General features: G+C 34.8%; 1 protein-coding gene across 1 annotated transcript; it reads left to right on the forward strand.

The window, feature by feature from the left end:
* The first annotated feature begins 912 nt into the window (after positions 1–912).
* On the forward strand, positions 913–24,866 carry LOC128999179 (acidic fibroblast growth factor intracellular-binding protein). Its single transcript, XM_054425580.1, has 8 exons — positions 913–1,236; positions 7,573–7,771; positions 9,002–9,121; positions 10,924–11,031; positions 11,542–11,769; positions 13,891–14,019; positions 17,885–18,010; positions 20,714–24,866. Exons 1-8 carry the CDS (start codon positions 1,152–1,154, stop codon positions 20,790–20,792), a joined length of 1,074 nt encoding a protein of 357 aa, XP_054281555.1. The 5' UTR covers positions 913–1,151; the 3' UTR covers positions 20,793–24,866.
* Positions 24,867–25,121: the final 255 nt, after the last annotated feature.

Genomic DNA, 25,121 nt, shown 5'->3' on the forward strand with positions numbered 1-25,121 from the left:
CAATAATGATCCGATTTTGATCAAATTTGGTACAAACGTGTAAACCTACGTTTATTCGAACGAGTTCGCAAACCAGCATGATCGGACCATGGGAACGGGGGTTTATGGGGGCTTTTATGGGGTAAAAATGGGTTTTTCCCATTTTTGACCCAAAAAACTTAAATTTTTGCAATTTCTTTCCAAACTATTTTGTAGAGCTTAAAAAAATAAAATAATTTAGTATATTGAAGCGTTATAATGCGCCTAATGGTTACGGAGAAAATTCAAAAAAATTGTAAATTTAAAATTCCCATGTTATTCTTATGGAGAATAAGTAAACTGTTGTAGTTTGCTTATTTATTAACATATTTTGCCCAAATTTGGAAAATGTTTTTATTTCTTACTAACTATTAACATTTTACATAAAAAACACTTTAACCATAGATAAAACATACTCCCTTGGTTGCTAAAACATGGTCCCTTGTGTTGCTTAGTCTATGGTTTAACCCTCTCTGTTGCAGCAAACCTAAGTATGTGTTAAACTGATTCGATTTAAATAGGGAATAAATGTGATATTTTAAGGAGACATTTTTGTGTAAATCCAATCAGGCAAATGGAAATTCGCTTAGTCTGCAGGTTTGCTGCGGCGGGGGTATTTTTGTTTGTTTTTTTCCTGTAATGGCTATTAGTGTTGAAAACGGATTTATTATTAAACAGTTTAAATACTGAGCATATTACATACATATATTGAATATTATTGATTTCATATTCAAGAATAAGCAATATTACAGCTTAACAGGGTAGAATTTATTTTAAAATTTTAACATTCTCTCATACTCGATGGAAAAGAGTTCGAAGATAACGTCGTCTTGCATCAGCACCACTATCAGCACCAGCATCAATCACTTTTTATCTTTGATTTCGATATTTCGATAGATAACCTCAAATAAATAGTCTTCTTCCCAAGTAAGTGCTGAATTGCTGATTTATGAAACTGCAATGGTATGGAAGACTTTGGCATCTTTGTTTATCTTTACTTACTTAGTTTGAAGGACACAAAACCATTCGAACGGACTTCAAAAAACCTTCATCATAGTTAACTATATTACAGAGGGATTAATTTTTCGTCAAATAACCTAAACAGTGAATAAATTACCTCTTTAACAGTTCCAATGTTTGCTGAAGTTGATGTTTTCATCAGCAACTACACCCTTGTTGATCCTGAAGTATATCAACTGTGGGTCGATGGTTGTTCATGTAAGTAAATTGAAATTAATAATTACCATTGCTCAGCTCCAATCAGCCAAGGTTTTTATTAGATCATCCCCTTATTTGTATTTTTAAGAGCCTACATAACCTTTTGTGATCCATACCATCCCTATTTATACCTTATTTGCCTTGTCTGTTTGGAAAATAGGCTTAGGCCTATGCTAAAAATCTCTTATGTAAGTTGGAAATTAAAGTGGAATGGACTTTATTATCATTTAGGCCTAAGTTAGATTTTGCCTTCTGGAATACTTAACAATTAAGTTAATTACTAGCCGATATTCTAGAGGTTAAATACCTTTCATTTGCCAACGTAATCCTTGGTCGTCTGGATAGCTACCGGTGTAGTTTAGGGGTACCTACTGTTTCTTAACTGGGCTATGCTAATATCCATTGAAACTATCGAATTGAAAATATTGATTAATAATCAAGATTTTTAAATATATCTATTATAAAATTAAACTATCTTAACCTAACCTAACCAACCAAACTTGCTGAGCAATTTGAATCGATAGTTTCAATCGATATTAGCATAACCATAGATAAAACATACTCCCTTAGTAGATTTCTCATCCTTATGGAACAGCTGAAGACAATTTTATTGTTAGTTCTGTACGGTTTTCTGTAGAGGTCGTGTTTTGTTTACAATTTGTTTCCCGTTATTACAGCCATTTAAAACCTCGTTTAACCAAATAATACGGTCTAATCATAAACAATAACTTGTCCCCTAGTTATATAACCAAACAGTAAAGCACAAATCAAGAAATTAACCCTAAAATAATAGAAACAAAGTTTCGTCGACACTAGCGTCCAAGTGTCACGTACATGAACTAGACACGAAAAACGTGCTTCAAAATTTACAATGGGATGAGAAGTCTACTTGTGTTGGTTAGTCTATGGCATAACCCAGTTAAGAAACTGTACCCTAGTTTAGACTTACACCCTGAACCTGTAGGCTAAACATACAACATACATAACCTGCCATACCTGTTCAGGGCTATACACCATCATTAGTTGTATGGCCATACAGTGTTAATTCTTCGTAAAAATGTTTGTTTTGTCTCATGTAAATTAAAATTCAAATTGTTTATTTGGCCATTAAACATTACATAATAGGCTATGTCAATACCCTACATAATTCAATAAAATAAAAATAAAACCATCATCAGAGATTGGTTAACAATAGAATCAAACCATGCTTAGTTTAAGTCAAATAGCAGACAAAATAAAAAGTTAAATAAATCAGATTAAAACCATGCACATTTGGAGAAAAAAAAAATCCAAAAGCAGTAATAAAAGCACACACCAGCATTACCTAATTACAGGTGGACCTCTGTCTTAAGGAACTCACTAGAGTCAAATAAAGGTGTTTCTAAGAGCCAATTACTTAGAAAGGCTTTAAATTTTAGTAAAGGCAAACGCCTCACTTCAAGAGGCAGATAATTAAAATACTTGCAACCTGTAACAGGAAAACAATTAAGCTAATTGATTTACTCAGTCTGTGCCTTACAGTGAAAATATCAAACCTATTTCTAGTGTTATGGCTATGTACATGCTGATTTCTAGGTAGGTATATTTCATTGGACTTAATTTCTAGGAGACATTGAAAAATATACACATTAGGCCTATATACAGTCATGACTTTGTTTTGGAGAAACAGTGGTTTGGAGTGTGGGAGATCCTGGGCTCCACTAAGCACCCTCATCGCTTTCTTTTGTGGAACCAGAATTTTGTTGACTTGAGGCGAGTGACCCCAGAGTCTTGTTCCGTAGACAATAATAGAGTGAAAAAAGCAAAGTAAGCAACACGAATGACATCTTTTGGCAGGTAAAAACTCGGTCTTCTCAATAAAAATATAACCCTGTTATGCCTACAGCACAGCGACTCAATATGATCTCCCCAGTCAAGGTGAGGGTCCAGAGTAAAGCCCAGCAGCTTTACATGGTCAGTGCACTCAGCAGACTTTCCCAAGCTAAAGGTGATTGCATGAGTCTTGGATTCATTGAGGATCAATTTGTTAACATTGAACCAGGCAGTAGCAGTAGAAAGAAAACCCTCAACTTTGGTTTTTGAGAGCTTCAAGTCAGGATCTTTGGCAAACAAGGTAGTGTCATCTGCATAAATAATAACATTACCTGACACTTCATAGTAGAGATCATTAATGGCCACCAAAAACAAGAAAGGGCCTAATATGGAGCCCTGAGGGACACCATGATTTACTGCCAAAGGGGTGGAATTTCTACCATTCCAACATACTATCTGCTGTCTATTGCTAAGGTAAGATCTAAGTACGTCAAGTGCACCACTCTGCAGGCCATATCTTTCAAGTTTCATGAGAAGAATTTGGTGAGAGACACAGTCAAAAGCTCGTGAGAGATCACAACTCAAGACAGAAGTGTTTTGTTTGGCTTAAAAGCAATCAAGCGCTATACGTCTCGCCACCCTAAGTTGAGGCAGCCCAAACTGACCGGGAGGGTCATTACCGGCTGCTCCCACACGACCCTTTATAATCCGATTAGCGACACTTCCGTGAACACTCTAGTTCAATAATTATCATTAACAAATTTTAAATCCGATGTATAAATTTAGTCATTTACATTAATAACTATGATTTAATACACATTTCGTCCCATCAAAAACGTACAATGTTTACGGTTTGTGAGCTATAAACAAAAACACTACTTGTTAAATCAACAGCCTCAAACACCTTTGCCAGAATGGGAATTATAGCTATAGGCCTATAACTAGACAAGTTATCATGAGATCCCTTTTTAAAAACTGGTACAACTCTGGAGATGTTCAAGGCGTCAGGAAATACCCCCTCATACAAACAGGTGTTTATGATGGTAGCCATGGGAGAAGCAATTACATGAATTATACCCTTAAGTAGTTCAATCATCATGTCAAAATAATCTTTACTCTTTGACAGTTTGAAGCTATGCACAATGTTAATGATAGCAGTTGGCGTAACAGGCCTCCAAGAAAAGTTAAAAGGTACAATTGGGACTGATTTAAGACTATTTTCTACATTATCAATACTAGTACTTGGCGTTAGGGATGTGCTACAACCCCCTATGAGTTCCTCTAAAGAATTTACAAAATATTGATTAAATTCTTCAGCTTGGGCAAAGGTTTTGCCACTAACAGTGGGCTTTGATTTAGTGGCTTTAATAAAATCCCAAGCTGCTTTACAAGGATTTGCTGCATTGGAGATGGAAGCAGCCACTGAAGCCTGCTTATCCTCTTTTACTTTTGTTTTGTAATTTGTTCTTAAATTCTTTAAATAAGGAATTAGAGTAGGGTTGTTCTTTGACAGATCACTTACAAATATAACCAAATTCCTTAACCTAGATAGTTCAGGACCAAACCAGTCAGAGGAGTGTGTTTTTCTATTGCTATTTACAACACCTGCTTGAGAAGTTTTCCTCTTAAGAGGAATGCACAAGTCAAAGGCATGTTTTATGTTGTCAGATAAACAATGAAAGGCCTCATTAGCAGTAAGGTTGGGCAAAGTCTCGCACCATAAGTCAATATGCGTTGATACCATATCATTGAAATACTGGACATTAAAGGGGTTGAATACTCTAAAACTAACCTCAGGGCTAGAATTGGTGTCTAGTAGTCTGTTTTCAGCAATAGTACCACTGGATTCAGTTTCAATGGAAAGGAAGACGTGCTGGTGATCTGCAATCTGTTCCCGGCTGACAGCTGCTTTGTAGTTCCAGCGATCAAAATTTGGAGATAAATGTGTCCAACGAAGCTTTCTCTCTTGTAGGTTCAATTATGGTACAGTAGAGATTATAACTACGAAGTAAATTTTAAAAATCGGTGACCTCGCTTGAATGCCTTAACAAGTTTACGTTATGGTCTTTGCCCGATAATCACAAATAGACCTAATGTCAGAAGATATTCGAGACAGTTCTAATAAGTTAAAAAAAGTGACCCCATTGCCACTTGGTGATCTATACATGGTAACTACAACAGTTGAGAGTTCATTAATCACCACACCAGCAAATTCCCCATGCATTTCTACAGAGAATTTCCCAGATCAAGAGGTTTACAGTTGAGTTCATTGTTAACATATAGAGCTACACCACCCTAGGGACTGGAGCGACAGAAGTAGGCTACCAGGTTTAGATTGGAAATAGTATTATAGAGACCTATTTCCTCATGAACCATCCAATGTTCCTGAATGCAGAGCACATCAATACCGTTCTCATCACACAAGTTCTCAAGTAAGGCTATTTTACTTCTTAGGCTTTGAATATTTACAGTGCAAAAATTTTAAAGTTTTCTAGAGGATGATAACACAGTCTCTTTAGTTAGTTCATTTTCCCTAAAAAAACACGGGAAGGAACAAAACTGTTGTCGAGTCGTGGTTTAAACATGAACTCCTTAACTAAAGTGCCGACAGGCCAGAAATTTGAGTCAAGCAGTTTGGGAAACTCTGAAGGAGTCACACCAAGTTTGAAAGAGCTATAGGAATGATGCTTAGTTTTAAGTTTAACACACTCAACATTAATGCCACTATCGTTTAGGTAGGCTACAACTTCATCAGTTGTAACCTCACTAGATAACCTTGAAATAAAAAGCCAATTCTTCTTTACTTTTTGTTCCACAGCCCTAACCTTCAAAGCAATTTTGGATTCGTTGACAACTTTGCTTCCAATGATTGGTTGCTTATTTTTCTGATTGGCTTTTGAAGGCCTGCGACTTTGAGTTGCCCTCGTCATTTACTGTTTCGAGAGCTTCATCCGACTTAGACAGCAAAGCTTGTGAATACGACTTACGTTGTAGGCCTATCTCGGGAACAGTCTCATCCACAGGAGATTTTGTCAGAGACCTGGATATATATGTTGCAGAAGAATGGGAGGGTAATAACAGGTCTACTTTACTGATTTGAGATTTGGGTTTGGCAGTCTCACTTCTAACCTTACTTTGCGACCTCAGAACTATGTCCAGTTTGTCATTTATTGCTTTATTTTCAGAAACAACACCATTAATAGTAGTAATTAACTTAAGAACTGTTGAATGAATGTCAAATAATTCATCTGAAGCAAGGCTTTTATTTAACTTGTTAAACCTAACCTCACAATCACTACAGGCCCATTTAGACTTATTTCCAAGAGACTACATATACATATATTCTTCATCACTTACATCTACACAAGCAGAGTGAAACCACTTTTGGCAGAAAAACTCACAATAAATTCCATTATCATTGTCTAAAACAACATTTGAACAAGAAGGACAGTTAGCTGTGTTTACACTACCAGCCATGACAGACAACAACCTGTAGCCTACATGTTTTAAGTTAAAGACTTTTTGACGACCTCCTAGGAACAACAACACGTCATAGGCTTGACATCAACCCCTTGAGTGTCGAAACAACAGACGACCAAGGATTAGGTTGGTAAAATTAGGAATTTTAAAACCTCTAGAATATTAGACTTAGGTAATTAAGTAAGTTAGGCTAATCCTCGAGTGAAAATGAAACCATAAGTTAATGAGTCATAGGCCAATGGGAGTTGGCCTAACTTTTCTGTTTGATATTAACTTTAAAGATATTCCTTTGCATAAAATAATGCCTTAAATATCTATTCAGAGGTACTTTTATTCTAAAAGTAAAATTAACTGAAATGAGACATTGTGGAGTGGAGCAGTTTGATTTACTATTTGCGGTAGCTAACTCTTTGTCCTGGTACTGTGTTATCTATGGATGGATAAAATTACACTTTAGTCTGTATATTGCATAGAATTATGCACTTTTTGGTTATTTTTACATTCCATAGCCAAGAAAAAAGCGAAGCCAGTTTTATCATAGTTCCTGTCTGTCTGTATGAGAATGTTTAACGCCAAATTATTTTTTAACACGGCCTACACCGAGAAAGCTAGAGCAGATTGAGTTTTTTCATGTGGAAATAACATTCATGGAAAAACGTATATAACGAGGTGTAGCTCTATGTTTTTTATTGGAAATGGTTTTTTATTTCCTTTATTGGAAATAGGCAATTACCGTAGGTCTCATTGTAAGACTTGGACTCAGGACCGATTTACTTGTTCGTTTGAGGTACCCAAAGGCCAAAAAGATCTTATAAAGAATAAGTTAACAGATTTAATTGTTTACTTGTATATAAACATATTTTGATTGAATTTGAAAAATGTATAGTAGGTCTACTCGTTAAACTATAATGTTATTTAAATATTGAATAAAAAAAAACATTTTTTTGGAGGTATTTTAGTGAAAATCCAATCAGGCAAATGGAAATTTGCTTAATCTGCATATTTGCTGCGGCAGGGGTATATTAATTTAACAACTTGTTTTAGCTTCGGAAGCTGTTCATGCCTTACACCAGCAGAATGTGAAAGAGAAGAATGTTACTGCCTTAGAGTTGATTGCCTCAGATGTATTGGACCATTATCGGACATATAGTTTGTTGGAGAGGCTACTACACAACCCACCAAAACTTGCCGAACAACTTGCCTTCCAAATAGAACCACAAACACGTCAACTATTGATTGAAAAGTTTGTATTGCCTTTTCGTAATATTTTTCCAACCAAATAAAATTGCCTTTGTTTTTTTACATTTATGATGTAGGGTATTTGAACACTGCCACAAGTAGGCCTATATACACAAAGCAGGAAGTCCATGAGATTATGGTCTACATAAAAAGTTCATAACCAATTCATAACTAGCCATCTCAAGAGGCAAATATAAAAGGAAAAGATTCAATTGGAAAATAGGACTATTTTCTTTGTCAAAATTATTGCTTAGAAGAAAGAATGTCTACAAAATCAGCAAGCAGGCAAGCAGCATTTCTGCGTTCCATCATGGCAATAACATCACATTTACTTTACCTACATTGGTACACACATCCCGTAGTTAATCTTTATGTAATTTTTGTGTTACCCTTTGCTTTGTATATTTTGGGCACATGACACAGTAAAATAGTACTGGTAACGGTAATCTTATAAGTACTGTATAAAGATGGAGGTGGCGCCCAAAACAATCTTTGGTTACACTAAGAAAAAATATTAGGCCAGCACTGACGCTGGGAAAAAAATGTTGTAAACTTTCAAAGTTTTTATCAACTCCTCAAGGTAGCCTAGGCTGAAGTATAAAATGAGAGTTAAGAGTGAGATTTAAAAAAAAAAATCTATAAGTTAAGGTTTATCCTTGATATCAATTTTGCATTATAGGCCTATTTCTTTATTAATGCTTACAAAAAATTAGTGTTGGCACTTGGCATACGTCCCAACGGGTTATGCTTCTGCACAAATACTATATATATTTTTTTACCATTCTCTGAGGGTTTTTGTTCTCATTATTATTTAATATGTCTATTTATTGTTGTTTATGAAATGTTATTTGTTATTATTTATAAGTTGTTATCTTGTCTTAGTTAATATTATGTAAATTGTGTGTTGTGTGTAACTACCAAGAAGACTGCATGGACTTTCTAAAATGGACTTAAACTTTAATGCTGCATTGGGCTCTGTGCCTGTAATGTAGTATTGCCATTTAAATAAATAAACTCAAAGTTTTGGTTTTTTATTGTGACAGATAAGCTAGCTATCATGAGCTGTTTGAATCTATATTTTTTAGATTCCTGGTGATATTGCTTTAGTCCTAAGTCAAATGATAATCTTCTAACACATCCAAACTGCCTTCAGTAGGCCTATCGTTTATAACATAAAGCGTAGTGCTGGCTATTATAAACATTGGGTTGTCTTAATATGCACTATGTTCATTAGGTACTATGAATTTGACAATTCTGTCATACGGGAACTTCTTGGGAAAAAATTAACTTCAAGACACAGGAAAGATTTAGATGAAGTCAGTGAAAAAACTGGAGTTTCGTTAAAATCATGTCGGTAAGTGGTGCCTATTTCTTTATCAACTAATGACGTAAGATCATGGTTTTTTATAAATTCAAACACTATTTCTGATAAAAAATTTCATCTGTATCAATAATCAAAGTAATATACATCCTTACATTTATAAACTTTAGTTTTTTCAGTATTTAGCTACTTATTTATACATCAAGTTTTCAAGCTTAACTAGAAGGGTCCTTCTTAACTCATTGAGGTCCTTGCAGCAGAACTGTAGATGATTGGCTACACTATTCTTCCTTCATACAAACCCTCCCATTGCAGATACTTTAGGGGCCTTTATCACTGCTGAAGACTTATCCTATCATCATCTTTCATCCTACCTCAAGGTGTCCAAAGCAACCCATTTGGATGGCAAGTGAAGAGTCAGCTTACTAGCCCTTGATAAAATTAATCCAGCCCACCTACTGGGGTGTTCTTCCTTGGCCTTAATGATGATATTTACTTAGTGAAATACTAGAGAGAGAGGAAGAGGTCACCGATTTAGAGAGTCCTTGATTTTCTGTGCCTCTACAAAGTCATTTGCAATGAGCCATTTTCCCAGGAGGGGTTAGTTATTTTTACCAAGCTGAAAGCCCACTGTTAAGGTGAACGAACGGCTACGGCGAGCGTGCTTGCGCCCTTTGACATCAATTGTGTCACGTTTCTTGACCTTATGTCCGATCATGAATGAAATATTCAAAATCACTACTCTGGTCATTCTCAGAATGTTTTTTACACTCCCGTTGCACCTCAGCTGGTTGACATCATCTTCTCGGAGATCAGCTATCGTGTCACTGCCACTGTACCTATCCTTAACCATCAACGAGTGTCTCACCCAACATCTTTGTTAACTTCTTGTATAGTGGCTGGCTATTATGACACATGCAGCGACGGCATGGATTGCGTCTTCTTCATCCGACATCCTTGACACTACTGATTATTTCACGCCAATTATGTGGCAACAAATTTTTCACTAGTTGCTCCAAATTAGATAGGAGCGACTATTGGTTTTCCACAAAAGATCTTCCACTAGTTGATGAAATTAGTTAAGAGCAACATTTAGTTGTAAACTTTTGTGTAAACACCTTTAAGAGCTTTACAGATCTAGGCCAAAATATTTTTTCATTGGGGGATTTGATGTAAAGATGATGTTTTCTTTACTAAAGCCGCTTTTCCTTGCATGTTCCTCTCTCACCCAGCGCTTGGTAGGCCAGGGCTATTGCTAAATATTACCATGTTAAATCACAATATGTTGCAAAATAAATAAGGTGACTAATTACTAATCTAACAACAGTTCAATTAGGCTCATTCAAATAATGCAACAAAGTTTTACACAAATCTTATCATCTATGATTATAACCAGGAAAGCACTGATTATCTAGAAGTAGAATAAGATAACAATGTTTGTAAACATTTACCCCATGACTCAGTCACAAGGGACTTAAATCTCTTGTCTCAAGTTCAGTTTCTGTACTTTAACCTATCACACTATTGTTATCAAGGATCTTATTTTGTTTCTAGAAGTATTATTGAAAACTAAAAATTTAGTTTTGCTTTTAACTTCTATTTTCTTTTGAATTGAGTGTCTTTCCAAATAGACTAACCATACTTTCGGTTTAGTCTAACCTTTTTGCAACACTTATATCTTTATTGTAAACTTTAAACCTGTTTTGCAGCAACAGAGGTTGTTAATATCAAGGGTGAAAAATTATCATTAGAACTTGTTTTTTGTCTTATTGGGAGTGTGATTTTGGTAGTTTTATGGCCAGAAATTAAAACATTTAATGTGTTTATGTTAACAGGAGGCAGTTTGACAATGTTAAACGTGTTTTTAAGACTGTTGAAGAAATGCAAGGTTCTGTTGTAAACAATATTAAAACACATTTTCTTCTTCCTGATGAGCTTGCTAGGTATGTTTACTTTTCACTACTATATTTTATTTTTGCAGTAGGCCTAGCTAGCATATAAGTTAGCCTTAGTATTTATGTTGATGTGAGGGAGATTTATACTTTAAAATAAATGAGCCTAGATTTGACGTTTGGTAAAGTAAAGATGGCTTTAGGCCATGGCTTTTAAGAATTTATTTTGTAATGGATAGGTTTAACCTTATGCTTACCTTATCGGAAAAAAAATATGAAAATGTTTAAGGCGAGATTAAAAGCTTGACTTGTTTTGATATTTTTTACTTTCTGCTCAGTCGTTAGAACTTTTACGCTGTGCTTGAAAACCTAACCGCTTGTACTACTCTTCAATAAAGTAAAAAATATCCTCGGCCAAGTGGTCTATAAATTTGATCGAAATAGACCAACAGCTGGAAAGATAGCTCTACAACAGTAAGTGACTGTATTCACAACTGCACAGCATGTAAGATATTTCAAACAGATTAGTGTTATATGTAACTTTTTACTCATTCATTTTAGGCGTTATGGAGCAGTTGTGTTTATCGGGTGCATGCGTTTTGAGACAAGCAAACGCAAGTTACAGTACCTCACATTCCCAGACTTCTACTACTGTGCTTCGGCAATCATGACCCACTGGACCTATGCAGAGTCCAGTCAAGACTACGATGACACTGATCTTGATAGAGAATTCCTCTTAGACCTTAGAGAATTGAGACTTCTCCTGGACAAAGAAAAGGAACACAAGCAGTTAGTATACATTGTTTTTTATATTGAAGATAGATCTTGAGGTTTTATTATATTTCTTGTGATGAAACTACACTGAAACAATGTCATTTAGAAATATTATTTCTATTGGCAATACTGGATTACTATAAGTGGTTTGAACACCTGTATTATCGCCATTATCGGTAATCGGATTGGTTGCTTGGCAACTAGTTTCGGCATTACAAGGCCAGGATTGCCTCTTGCGGAGGTCGTCATATTTCACACATTTACAAACAACGAAAACACTACTTGCACGACTAGAGTTCTTTTACGATGCCACCGGCGGGATTCTAGACTCCAATGAAAACTCTTGTTTCATTACTGAAACTAGTTCAGTAAATAAATAAAATAAATAAATAAAAATGCCTTTATTTATCAAGCGTTTCTCAGTACAAATACTGCTTCTCAGAACAACTTTCGTCAATAACAATATAAAACTAACAACAAATAAATAGAGCAATAACAAAACAGAAACAAGACAATATGAGTAACAATAATTAACCATCAGTGCACAATTCTTTGATCTTAACTCTAAATGATGATAAAGAATATTTTTTGAGGCCAGAGGGGAAATCGTTGTACAGTTTTGGACCGAAGTACGAGAAGCTTCGTCTCCCAAACTCAAGCCTCACTCTTGGAAAGTGAAGCTGGAGACCACCATGGCGGGTACTGCGCTGAGAGACCTCCTCCCGGGAAGAGAGCCTCTGAAGAAGGTACTATGGCTCCTGTAAGACAAGAGCCTTGTGCACCATGCAGCACGTCATGATCCTGCAAACAGTGTCTACTGTTGTCATCCCCGCTACAGCTCTATAGGGAGAGATATGTTCAAATTTTTTGAGGCAAAATATGAAGCGAATAGCTGAATTTTGCAGTTTTTGCATTCGGGTCATGTCTACTCCAGAGATGCTGTTTCCATAAGCAGGGAGACAATATGTAAACACCGACAGGACTAGTTGGTTGCTTGGCAACTAGTTTCGGCATTACAAGGCCAGGATTGCCTCTTGCGGAGGTCGTCATATTTCACACATTTACAAACAACGAAAACACTAGTACGTTGTATACTTCTTCGGGCTTTCTTCTTCTTCATTCAAGAGGGACGCCTCAAGATATTTACAAGAGAGAACAACTTAAAAGCATTTTCCTGCCTTCCTGTGGGAACAAGTGATGTGTAGTTCTTGTTTAAGTGGTGCCTTTAAAGGGCCACACCTTAGTTCTGTTTTGAGGCTGGTGTTACCTCAGCGAGGTGCAGTGCAATCTAGGTGGTGCCTTTAAAGGGCCACAAATGAAAGTTGGTGCTTTTTAGCATGGTGTATGGTGTTTGACACAGTGTTCTTCCCATATCATGCATGCACACACACACACACTCCCACAAATTATACTTTTGTTAATACTTCTGAATATTTTGCTTTCTCTTGTTATTGTTTTCACAGTTTATAATTTGTTATCTTTGTTGCCATAGTCTATTTTGTTGGTCTTATTTAATCGTTGTTGTTATTGCCTGTTGTAAAGTCACCGTCATTACTGTTTGTTACTTATTACCATTATTACTAGGCATAGTCTTCTTATTGTTATTGTTATTTATTGTAGTTTTTAGGTCCCACTCATGTATTTATTGCCAGCTTCCTTATTTATTATTATTGCACGATTTTTGTAACCACTGATATTAACTTATTATTTGCTACTTATGTATAGTTCATAGTTTGACAAAATTGTATTAATGGAGAAACCGTTGGAATAAATAAATAAATAAATAAGAGTACGGTAATATTGTTAGCGAGTGATGTCTTGTTATTTATAGGGATGTCTTGTTTACAGTAGGCCTACAGTTTACAATACAGAACATAGAATTGAGGGAAGTTATATAATATTAGGCTATAAGAAGAATGACGAAGCACCTGTGCATTTATCTATTACCTCTGTACGTTTAAGTGCTAATAAACGTGATTTGATTTGATTTGGTGTGGTTGCATACCTGTTGAAGTTCTATGGAACGAAACTAGTTGTCATACCAACAACTGTGGTTGGATAAATAATTCCATTTATTTTACCTCAACAAATACATTTCTTAAAATTTTACCGTTAAATTATTGTATTGCCTTTCAGTTTAGTTTGCATACGCTTGAAACCTCAACTCCTGGAACGATCCTATCAGGAACTTGAGCTGAACTTTCGGTCATATTCCAGAGCTCTTATCGGCCTAGCGTGCAATCTCCACCGCTCAAGAGAACTAAGGTAATTAGTCTTAAACTTGTGTCATAAACTTAACTTACTAGGAACATGTCATTGTTACTAGGAACATTTAAAGCTACTGTATGATTTGTACAGTATTTTTAGATTTGTAGATTGAAAAATCATGCTATTTTTCAAAATTATCATAGTAGTCACTCATATAATACCCGAAGACAAGACATTTTTCAATACCCCACTCAAATAAAAAAAAATATAAATCAAGTCCTCTCTATATGTGGTTAAACATTTACAATAAAATTCCAAACCCCTTAAAGCAATTAAACTTAGCAAAATTTAAAGACAAAATCAAAACAGTTTTAGTAGAAAAACCATATTACACTCTTAAGGAATTTTTCAACGACTCCTGGTAAGAGACACCCATTCTCTCATCTACCTCTCCTAGCATAAACAGTTCCACCATGCTGTAGCTTTTGTAGGGGTATGCCTACCTTAGTTTTTTTTTAACATACATACATTCTTACAATTGTTCTTAGTTGTTCTTAGTTTTTTTTTAATTTTTTTATTTATTTAGAATTCCTTATTTATTAGAAACCCTGACAATGTACCTGTCTGTGTATTACATTTTTATTTTTTATTTTTTAATTTTCCAATAATCACATAACATCATATTCAGACAGGTGATTCGTCATTGTTACAATATTTTATAGTCTCTATTATACTAAAATTATTACTAAAATATATTTCATATGCTGAGCCTTAACATCTACACAGATTCCATATATCCCTCAAATGAGAAGAAGGCCTTCTCCAAAAGGAAGTTTTTTAACTTCTTTTTGAATTTAGGGAATGAATCAGTGTCCCTTATTGAAGAAGGTAATTTGTTATATATTTTTTGGCCCATGTACTGAGGAGATAAATGGAATACTTTAAGTCTGTGTTGAACTGGTTTTATATTGTTTTTAAATCTAGTGTTGTGAGGAACTGAGGATGCGCATGTTGATCTTCCATGAACGTGTCAAAATCACTTTTAACAGTTTTAACCATTAAAGCCAGTTTAAAGACAGAACTATACAAAGTAAGAATTTTATACTGAATGAAAAACTCTACTATGAGTAATTCGAGACACTTTCGCTAAGACTCTCTTTTTTGGAGGATAAAAATTTGTTCGGCATGACTAGAAGAACCCCATACTGTACCGTGTAAACACTGAGATTCTTTTGCAGCAATAAATGTGCAGGGATAAAATCACCATTTAATTTTTCTCCTGTCTCAGAAAGTAAGGTAAAGGATTTGATGAACAGTATCACAAGTACTGCATTTGGGGTGGATGGAATATCAATAAAAATGATCAGAGGTTTGAGCCCATTTTGTATTGGAGCAATTACTCATTTAATCAATGTATCACTGAGCACTGGAAGTTTTCCTTCTAGTTGGAAGCAGAGCGTGGTAGTTCCTCTCCCCAAAACCCTAAACCCTTCTTTGGTTTCTGACTTCCGACCTATTTCAATCCTTCCTGTTATGTCCAAAATACTGGAAAAGGTTGTGGCAGAGCAATTGGTATTTCATTTAGAATCTGAAGGATTACTTCCTGAAACACAGTCAGGGTTCAGGCAGGGGTTTAGCACTTGTTCGGCTCTTCTCAATGTTATTGACGAAATGATCGTTGCAAAAGATAGGGGCGTGAACAGTGTGATAGCTTCTCTCATGCGTTTGATTCGGTAAATGAGTTGCTCCTTGCAAAGCTGAGGTTTTATCAGTTTAACGACATCTCAGTGAGGTGGTTTTCATCGTACTTGACCGGGCGTACTCAATGTACAAAGGTTAATGGACAGCTTTCGTCAGCACTTCCAAGGTTGTTGGTGTTCCTCAAGGTAGTTGCTTGGGGCCGATTCTATTCCTTATATACACTGCAGATTTGAAAGATAACTTGAGTCACTGCTCTTTACACTCTTATGCCGATGATTCCCAACTGCTAATTTCTTATAAGCCCTCAGAAACAGCTAAGACTATTCGTTATATCAACAATGATTTAGAGAGTGTAAATAGATGGTCGGATGGCCATGGTTTGCTATTGAGCTCCAGTAAGTGTTCTGTCTTGCTTGTAGATAGGCCATCTTCTGGTGCCCACTCAGCGAATAGTTGTGTTGAACAGTGTATCTTTGTTGATGGAAAACCACTGATTTCGAGTAATATTCTTAAGATTCTCGGTGTCACACTCGATTCACAACTTGATTTTTCTCACCATGTCAAAGCTATCTGTAAAACAGTAACAATACGTTTGAAAACTCTTTGCAGACTAAGCTCAATTTTTTCCAGAACTTTCTAAATTGGAAATTGTCTGTTCAAACATTTTTCCTGTCATATACTATGCTCTTCCTGCTTTTGCCTGTTGCCTTACTCGGGAACATTTGATGATCCTTACCCGGCTGCAGAACAGAGTGCTTAGATTTGTTTACAATCTGAAAAAATTTGATCACACTAGTGAGTACAGATTGAGTGCCAAGGTGTTGTCAATCATGGGGTACTCCGACATACAAACTGTTAATCTGGTTCACAAAGTTCTTCAGTAGGGAAAACCTGAATACCTTAGGAAAAAGTTGGTGTTTACGCATGAAATAAATGAGCACAGTACTCGACAGGACAGCCTGTTGCACTTGCCAAAGACAAAACTGGAAACGGGGATTAAGGGGTTTAGTTACTTTGGCCCAAAAAAGTACAATGCTTTGCCACCCACCTTAAAAGAGTACAGTTATAATAGGTTTAAGAAATGTACAAAAGAAATGTTTACCTAAATATTACTGTATAGATACTTTTATTTTTTATTTTATGAATAGATTATTGTATTGTTTTATTTACTTAATTTGACAAAAGTTGTCATGAAAAACAGAGTTTGTAAACTTTGATGAACGCTTGAAAATAAAGACCTTATTTATTTATTTACCTTAAACCGTAATTCATAATGGAAGAAAAATAAGCGTGGTATACTGCTAATTGTGTGTCTAAATTTGTAGTATGTCGAATTACCCGAAGAACAAGTATAGCTGATCTGAGTCTCTTTAATAGATTCTTAAGGTTTGTTTGCCAATTAAATTGCCAATCTATATCAATTCCCAGGTAATTGACTGAGTTTTGAGAATATATTGATTTTTTGTTTGAATTTACAACAATGTCTCTATTCTCATTAGCAACTTTAGTGAGTCGGTGGCTCAGTCGGTAGCGTCGCGGACTTCGGGCCCAAGGCAGCGATGTCGTGGGTTCGGATCCTGGTCACTGCCGATAACATTTTATCAGTACAGTTCACCTTTGTACTGTACCGGCTCACTCCTTGCTTTGCTGTAAACGATCCACGCACGGGCGCTTAGTCTATGTGGACGGGCAAATTCAAGGTTAAAAGAGGCCGCCAACCTCTTTTTTAAAAAAAAAAAAAAAAAAAAAAAAACTGAAAAGTTAATTAGTTGTGTTTTTGACACATTCATAGATAGACCATTTACTGTGAACCAGTCCCTGAGGAGTCGAAACTCATTAGTAATTATAAGTCTTGCTTAAAATCCAATGTTTTTTGTTCGGTGCAGATTAAAGCAGTTTGTAATAATTGTAACAGATGTTATGTGCAATAAAGAATTGTCATTTGTCATTTACGGAAAGTAAATAAAAGAAACGTCTATAACACTTAAAACATATATTTACGCTTATACTGTTACTCACAATTGGAGTGTCCAATCAAAATCGATCACCACTTACCATCTTTTTTGTATATTTGTAGTCTTGTGAGTAACAGTATAAGCGTAAATATATGTTTTAAGTGTTATAAGACGTTTCTTTTATTTACTTCCCGTAAATTTAATAACACGTACAATGCTGATAAAGAAGTTATTTGTCATTTGTACACTCTGCTCTTGATTTGCAGGGGTTTATTCATAGAGCTAGTGGAGAGGTGTTTAGAACCGTGGCGTCAAGTGTCTTGGTCTCAGACTGACTTGCACAATTTTCTCACTGCCTACTCACAATGCGCCCTAGAAATGGATGTTCTTAGGTTTGTATTTTACATTTATACAGTACCATGTATTATTATATTAAATAATTCAGAATCTGAATAAAAAACTTAATTGTCTTTGATCACGTACAGATTGAAATAGACATAACGATTCTGAAAACTAATTAATTCACTACCAATAGGATAAAATATAGATTTAACTATGAATAATATTAGTTCGTGAGGTAATTTTTTTACATCGTTGTCAGCATACTCGTCGTTAAGGATTCCATGTAAAGTGTTCATCCAAAATCAGCCCAAAGAGTTTTGTAAAACAAACTGCAGAATGGGTTTTCTCAGACTTTGTCAGCTTCTAACACATCTTCAGACACAAATTATTTGTTGAATGAAAGTGAAATACCTGTTAAATAACAAAGAGAAGACAGATGTCTTTGCAAACAAAAAATTTGAAAACGAAGAAGAGTTACAGTATAAACGAGTTGTGCTTAGTTGTTTGTCAGTAACCTGCTACTAAATTTGCTTTATACAAATTGTTAACTCACATAAAATTTTGCCTAGGCTACCACGATCTCTGAAAAACAAAAATTTTTATGTAGATTAGTTACAACGGAATATAAACAACAGAGCGGTAGTCAGTGATGACCACTCATCGTCAAGCAATAACAGGATTAGCATATACATAAACCTTTGCTAGTACCTTATTGCCGCCATTTTTTACCCTCTCCCACTATACATAGTGTATAAATTTTAAATGGCATTACTTTTCAATAGACTTAAACCCCCACAATATTTCAAACTACCTTTGAATCATAATGGATTGACTGTCCCCTGAATTTTAAATAGGTAAAATTCAACTGATTGTGAAACTGTTGTTTACTAGTGTGTTTAAACCTCAAACTTGTAACATGTTAAAGTTTTCTAAAAATAACACAATAAGACAACCTAACTTTGTTGATCCCAATTGTAATAACAGGAGGAGGTGTTTAGCAATGTCGAACAAATAGGCTGGAACTGTTGTGAAACAAAAACTTGTTGTGCTGACCTACAGAAGGCAAGTGTAGTTTATCTAGGAGGCTTTTGGGGTGGTTTGATAGTGTGGGGTCTGTGGGTACAGCATTTTACACGGTTCAAATTCAGTTAGGTACATCCTATTATAATAATAAATTACTTTCAGTTTACTATTATGCAAACAACAACTATGCTTGTGGTTTCGTCAATAGAAAGATAAAATATCTATCACAAATATTTTAACTTGTAAAATAAGATTGTAGATTAGTTACAAGTTTAATATGTAGCCTTAAACAGTTTTATGGCAGTAGGCAATGGCCAGCGGCAAATTGAATATTCACGAAAATAAATATTTGTGATAGATATTTTATCTTTCTATTGACGAAACCACAAGCATAGTTGTTGTTTGCATAATTTTTTTTCCGTTATTCAAGCCTACTCGGTCTCAATTTATGTCATTGCATGTTCTGTACCTTGTCTTATATTGTTAGATGTGGCTGTTTAAGGCTTAAATGTGTTTTAGTTTCCTGTTTTTTTTATTGTGTTGAAGGTACTTAATGCAATTTAAATTTTATGAAGAAGATAGTGATTTTGCTACCCTCATTGTAACCTAATCAATTTATATATAGGCCCTCCTAAATAATTAAGTCTAGGCCTGGGTCTTTTGATTCTTTGGAAGAGCTTTAAAATATACTAAGAAAATTGGATTGAGCCTGGGATAAACTAATGATTGATATTGTGGATGTTAACTTTGTAAATGAAAAGACAATAATCTTACTCTGTGATAATCCAAATTTTAGTTTCAGAAAAAAAACTTTGCAAGAGTTGTATCCATCTTATAACTAGTTTTGAAGCTGATAAAAAAAAGATGCTCTTTGCCATTACTTCATCATATCCTCCATTTTTTCATTGTCGTCTGCTGTGAACAGATGGCAACTACACTCTCATCGTACTGAATGCTTTTATATGTTTTAAAAAATTATAAAAACAACTAGACATTGTGTTGGTTGGAAATAATTGACCAGGTGTGTAAAATTATCTTGTCAATAAATGTTTCAAACATGTTTATTCCTAAAAACCCTTATCCTATTTTTAAAACCACTTTTATCATGGCTTTTCAAAGTATCTCAGAGTAAAATAGGTAAAGGCTTTATCTAAACTGTGATTTATCTTGAAACAATCCTCGTAGTAGTAAAAGGTTTTGTTTTAATAATAAGTGGTACAGTAATTGTTGTTAGAAAACCATGAATGTAGGATACTATCCATTTTCATAGTAATGTCAATGTATTAAAGTTAAAAATAATGGTTTAAATACAGTACTGAGCAGAAAACCGGAAAAATACGGGTAGCCGCGTACCGTACCGATTTTGTACCGAGAACCGAGGTACAAAATATTGTACCGTACCGAACCGTACCGACCTTAAATTTTCTGTACAGCAGACCCCTAGGAGTTAAATAATTTTTTTATTTTCCAAATTGTGGTTTTTATTTTAACTTAACTATATTTTATTCGTCTATGCTACTTCATTTTTTGGTTTTTGATTCTTTTTATACGTTTTGGGGGTGAAAATGAAATTGTTTTATAAGAGTATTTTGTGTTTAATTCCCAAGCCAGGTTGTCATATGTGTTAGTGAACCCACGTTACACCAACATACAGTCCTACATAGTTATTATGAATGAGAGACAAACATACCTCAGTTTAGTTTTTGTTATTTTTTCTCTGATTGTTTCAGGGAGGCGGATGTGAAATCAGCTTGGGAGCGGTTCATGACTGTTGTATCGAGGTGTTTATTACGAATGTACCACTCCTAGCCGTTAGTTCGCCGCTGTTCAGTTTTACTCACAGAAATGGATTCTCAAGCTCTTGGTACTGTAGAATTGAAGAAAGCCATGAATACCATGTTGACTTGGAAAGGCTATAGAAAAAACCATTCAGTGAATTAAATATGGTAAACAATTAAAGCTGAAGCTTTTTTTAAGAAAGGTTGGATTTTTGATAGTGTTAAAGTGTATTGTTTAATATGTAAGTGTTATCTAACTTCCATTTACTACTCCAAACCCTCTACCATGAAAAGGGTTGTCAGAAATTGAGGTCTTCGAAACTCCTGTTGCGACCAAAGGAACTAGCTCAAATCTGAAACTAATGCTGTGTTCTTTACTTAATCCACTAATATTCTAGCCGCTTTCTGCCTTTATGAAAAAATTAGTCTTGTCATGGAAACTGAAAACTGCATAAAGAAAAATCAACATTCCCACCTAGTATGAATTGTGATACATTTCCGTTATCTAAATCATCAACTGCTATTGAAATCGTTCGCCAGTGATGGACGTCAATGAAGTAATGTGGTTGGATGTAAATGTGTTTAAGGGGTGGAGATAGTTCAAGGGAGGTTGTAAATATGTCAATGATGCTGGTGATGTTTGGCAAAGTGTACACAGGTTGCGGTCGTTCTTCAGTCGCATTTGAGGCAGTGACCAAAGTTAAGTAAATTGTGCATGTAGATCATGCTGGATATTGTTAAAAGGGATTTTTTTTCTTTATTAAAAGAGGTTGGCGGAAGAGGTTAAAAGAGGTAAACGTTTCATTTGCCTGTCTACATGGGCCATAGAGGCCAGTGCGTAGAATGTATCCCGCAAAGCAAGGGGTAAGCCGGAACAATACCAGGGGAAAACTCCACTGATAAAAAGAGGTACCAGGATCCGAACCCACAACATCGCTGCCTTAAGCCCAAGTCCATGGCGCTACTGACTGAGCCACCGATTCACCAAACTGATTGGGGATGACTAGGGACCTGGATAAACCCTCTTTTTTAATCACTATCCCGTTAGAAACCCACTGATGGATAGTTGTGCAAATGTGTACCGCCTCCTGCAAACTACCCAAGACACTTTGCAAATTGTGTATGTCTCAACACTTTTCTGCACCCACGTACTTTAAGTGAGTAAGGATTTATATTAGGTTAATCGCTTTCCTTTAGGAGCATTGGATTTTCGTTGCGTAATTTTTGGCTACCATGACGAGACTAATTGTCATATGGGTGTAAAGAACCTAGAATAGTAGTTAATAAATAAAAGAACACGGGCCGGTCTCAGATTTGAGCTTACTTGCTTGGTCACGACGGGAGGTTTGATTGAGACCTTAATTAACGGACAATAATCTCTGTCATTTTACATTTTTATAGTGTATTGAGACATATATAAAGATTTTGACTCTGTTTATGAATCTGATCAGAAACTTCAGATATTGAAGACTCCTGGTCAAAGGATGATTTAATGTTTTAATATTTATATTGCAAAATTAACCCTTAGGCCAATATTTTAGTCTCCTTTATCTATACTATCTAATTATGCTTATTTTTATAGGTTGAAAGAAATGTGTTTTTGCACTTTAGAATACTTGTTATTTCTATTACAAAATAACTGAATGTGAGCTATAGAAGACATTGCAGCAATAAGTTGGATGATAAATGATAATGGCTGAAGCTGAATTCTAGGCATTTATTTCTTGCTTATTTACCATGCTTAAAGGTATTCTTTAACACTGAGGAAATAGAAGCGAAAATCAAAATAACCCTTTGTAATGTTAAGTTAAAATTTAAGGTGTTAAATAATTTTGTATGTTCAAGGTTACAATGGCTAGTATGAGGCCTATAGTAAGCTCAGTTTTTAAATGTACTTAATAATTGTTGATGCAATTTAAGCAGTTGTAAACTCAGAACCTCAATACTCAAAAGTATCAGCTTTCAATGAATAATCATCATGATCTCTATATCAACGAGTAGTGGTTGTTATAAGTAAATCTTTGTTAATTACATGAAAAGACAATCACGTCAGCAGTGTAGTTTTGCTGGTAACTAATGGTAAATTTGTATATTTTGTTGATCCTTGAACCTTAATCAATTAAGGTTTGAGGAGACAGATACATACAGTTGGCTCAAAATCTAGAGAGACACCCCCTCAGGTAGAATGGGGTCGTCCTAGTGGCGTCCACCCCAGAATGCGAGCATCCCACGAAAATCTGTGTCACACTGTAATTTTCAATCAATTGCAAAACACAAAAACCCAACTGGCTGTGTTGGCTTGTAATTAGACATACATAATCGAATGATGGCTCATTTTTTGTCTTACTTAGACGAATAAAAAAACCATTTTAATCACAGTTCTACGATGTACTGTTGCCGACATAACGCAGTTTTCGCTTAACTTCTATAAATTTTGTCCAGTGCTACTGGAAAACCCGTAATCTATGAGTCTATGGGTATGTCAACAGGGGATTAGGACGGCCCATTCTACCTGAGGGGGTGTGTCTCTACGTTTTGAGCCAACTATACACAACGAGTAAACATCTATACTTACCACAGAAATCCATCAATATTCAACCTGCCAATGTTGCTTAAAAAAAACATTTAGAAAAAATTATAAAATATAAATTAGAAAAAATTCTTGATCAGCATTGTACGTGTTATTAAATTTACAGAGCTAAATAAAATAAAAAATTTCTATTGGGTCTAATGATTTGAGTATCCAATCGAAATCACCACTTACAATTTTTTATATATATTTACCGTCCTGTGAGTTGACTGTATAAGTGTAAATATATGTTTTAAGTGTTATTAGACATATTTTATTTACTCTTAACAAATTTGAAATAGAAATCAATCAAATCATGTTTTACTTCTTTTATAAGGTACTGCCATCACTTAACAAATATTTAACTTGTTATTTCTCTCTTAGTTGATTATGTGAAAGACAAGATACCTAATGTAAACGTTTCTCAAGTTGGTATTTTCAACAATCAATTTGTCAAATTATATTTAAATATACGTTTTAATGTATCAAAATGCAGTCATGTTGATATTCTATTACAGTTAGAACAGTTGTGTCCATTTTCATTTAAAATATTATTTTACGTTAGATATGATGTGATTTTAAACTGTATACCGGTAATAATAAGTTAGAACAAATTCTCATTTAACTCCCAGACCAGTAAGCAATAAGTTGTGTGTATTGTGTGTATAGTGGTTTTGGCATGGACCGACCAGAATTATTCATGCACTCTTGTGGATCATTAAAATTGTAAATGTAATTATTAAAATTTTGTGTAGTATTCCCAGTTCCGAGAACAAATAATTATGATTGTTTACCTTTATTTTTGCTAGGTTGAAGTGTAGTGAAGCCTGATGTACATTTTACCAGTTTTGTGGCATAATCAGGAACATTGTTTTATTTACACATTTCATTAACAATAATACCTAGGGAGGGGTTCAACAGATGACGTGAAAGCTCGGGTGCAGACCGGGGATGATTTTCTATGGGGCTGTTGGTGGTAGGTTGAGGTACGGTTTGAAGGTGAGGTTGTGTATTCGGACCTCTCACTTCCATGGCTATAATGACTATAATTTTGCCAGTTATTTAAACATTATATTGTTTTAGGGGTTGATTATTTAAAATATTGTTGATTTGTTGTCGTCTTTTATCCTGCAGGAGGGTGTCTAGGTATGAACTGTTGATGTGTTTTATCATCATAATGGTAAATTGTTATATTATATTTCATCATTACAGTATTACAGTGATGTAAAACTTTGCTCTTTATGATGCAAATGTATCATAATAATCCGGTAACCATACAGTAAACCTGTGTAATGATTTACGTTGTATTAGTTCCTCAATTAGACTTATATTAGTTTTAACTCTTTTATTATACATTTTTATCTTGCACAAACAATAATATGATAATATCAATACCTCACATCAATATACTCATTTAACTTATGTAATCTTTTAATGTATATATTATCAATATACTAGTCCACTAGTCAACCATTGTATAAAAACAATCCAAACATCTATTGTGCAATAAAGTTAATGTATTTGTAAGTATTTCAATATTTGTTTTCTTTGCAGATTATTTTTTCCAAACATCACAACTGGTAGATGCTTTTTTTAACATAACTTGTTTTTATATTAGTTTGGACAGTTAATTTTACCTTTTACATATAATACCACAATAATACCAAGATTTGAATAAAAGCAAGGCAAAGTATAATATTATTTTTTTATGTAGATTTACCTACTTATTAAAGGGATTGGGTATGGCATGAATTTGGGTTAAATTCAAACTATATAGCCATACATTTATTT

Source organism: Macrosteles quadrilineatus, unplaced genomic scaffold (genome assembly GCF_028750875.1).
Source record: "Macrosteles quadrilineatus isolate MER2022 unplaced genomic scaffold, UCM_ALF_1.0 Scaffold_7__1_contigs__length_78375512, whole genome shotgun sequence".
In the NCBI taxonomy this organism is placed as follows: domain Eukaryota; kingdom Metazoa; phylum Arthropoda; class Insecta; order Hemiptera; family Cicadellidae; genus Macrosteles; species Macrosteles quadrilineatus.

Coding starts and splice junctions, on each gene's coding strand:
- LOC128999179 (XM_054425580.1), top strand. CDS start 1,152: ATGTTTGCTGAAGTTGATGTTTTCATCAGCAACTACACCCTTGTTGAT. Junction 7,772..9,001: donor CGTCAACTATTGATTGAAAA/GTTTGTATTGCC, acceptor TATGTTCATTAG/GTACTATGAATTTGACAATT. Junction 11,032..11,541: donor CTTCCTGATGAGCTTGCTAG/GTATGTTTACTT, acceptor CATTCATTTTAG/GCGTTATGGAGCAGTTGTGT.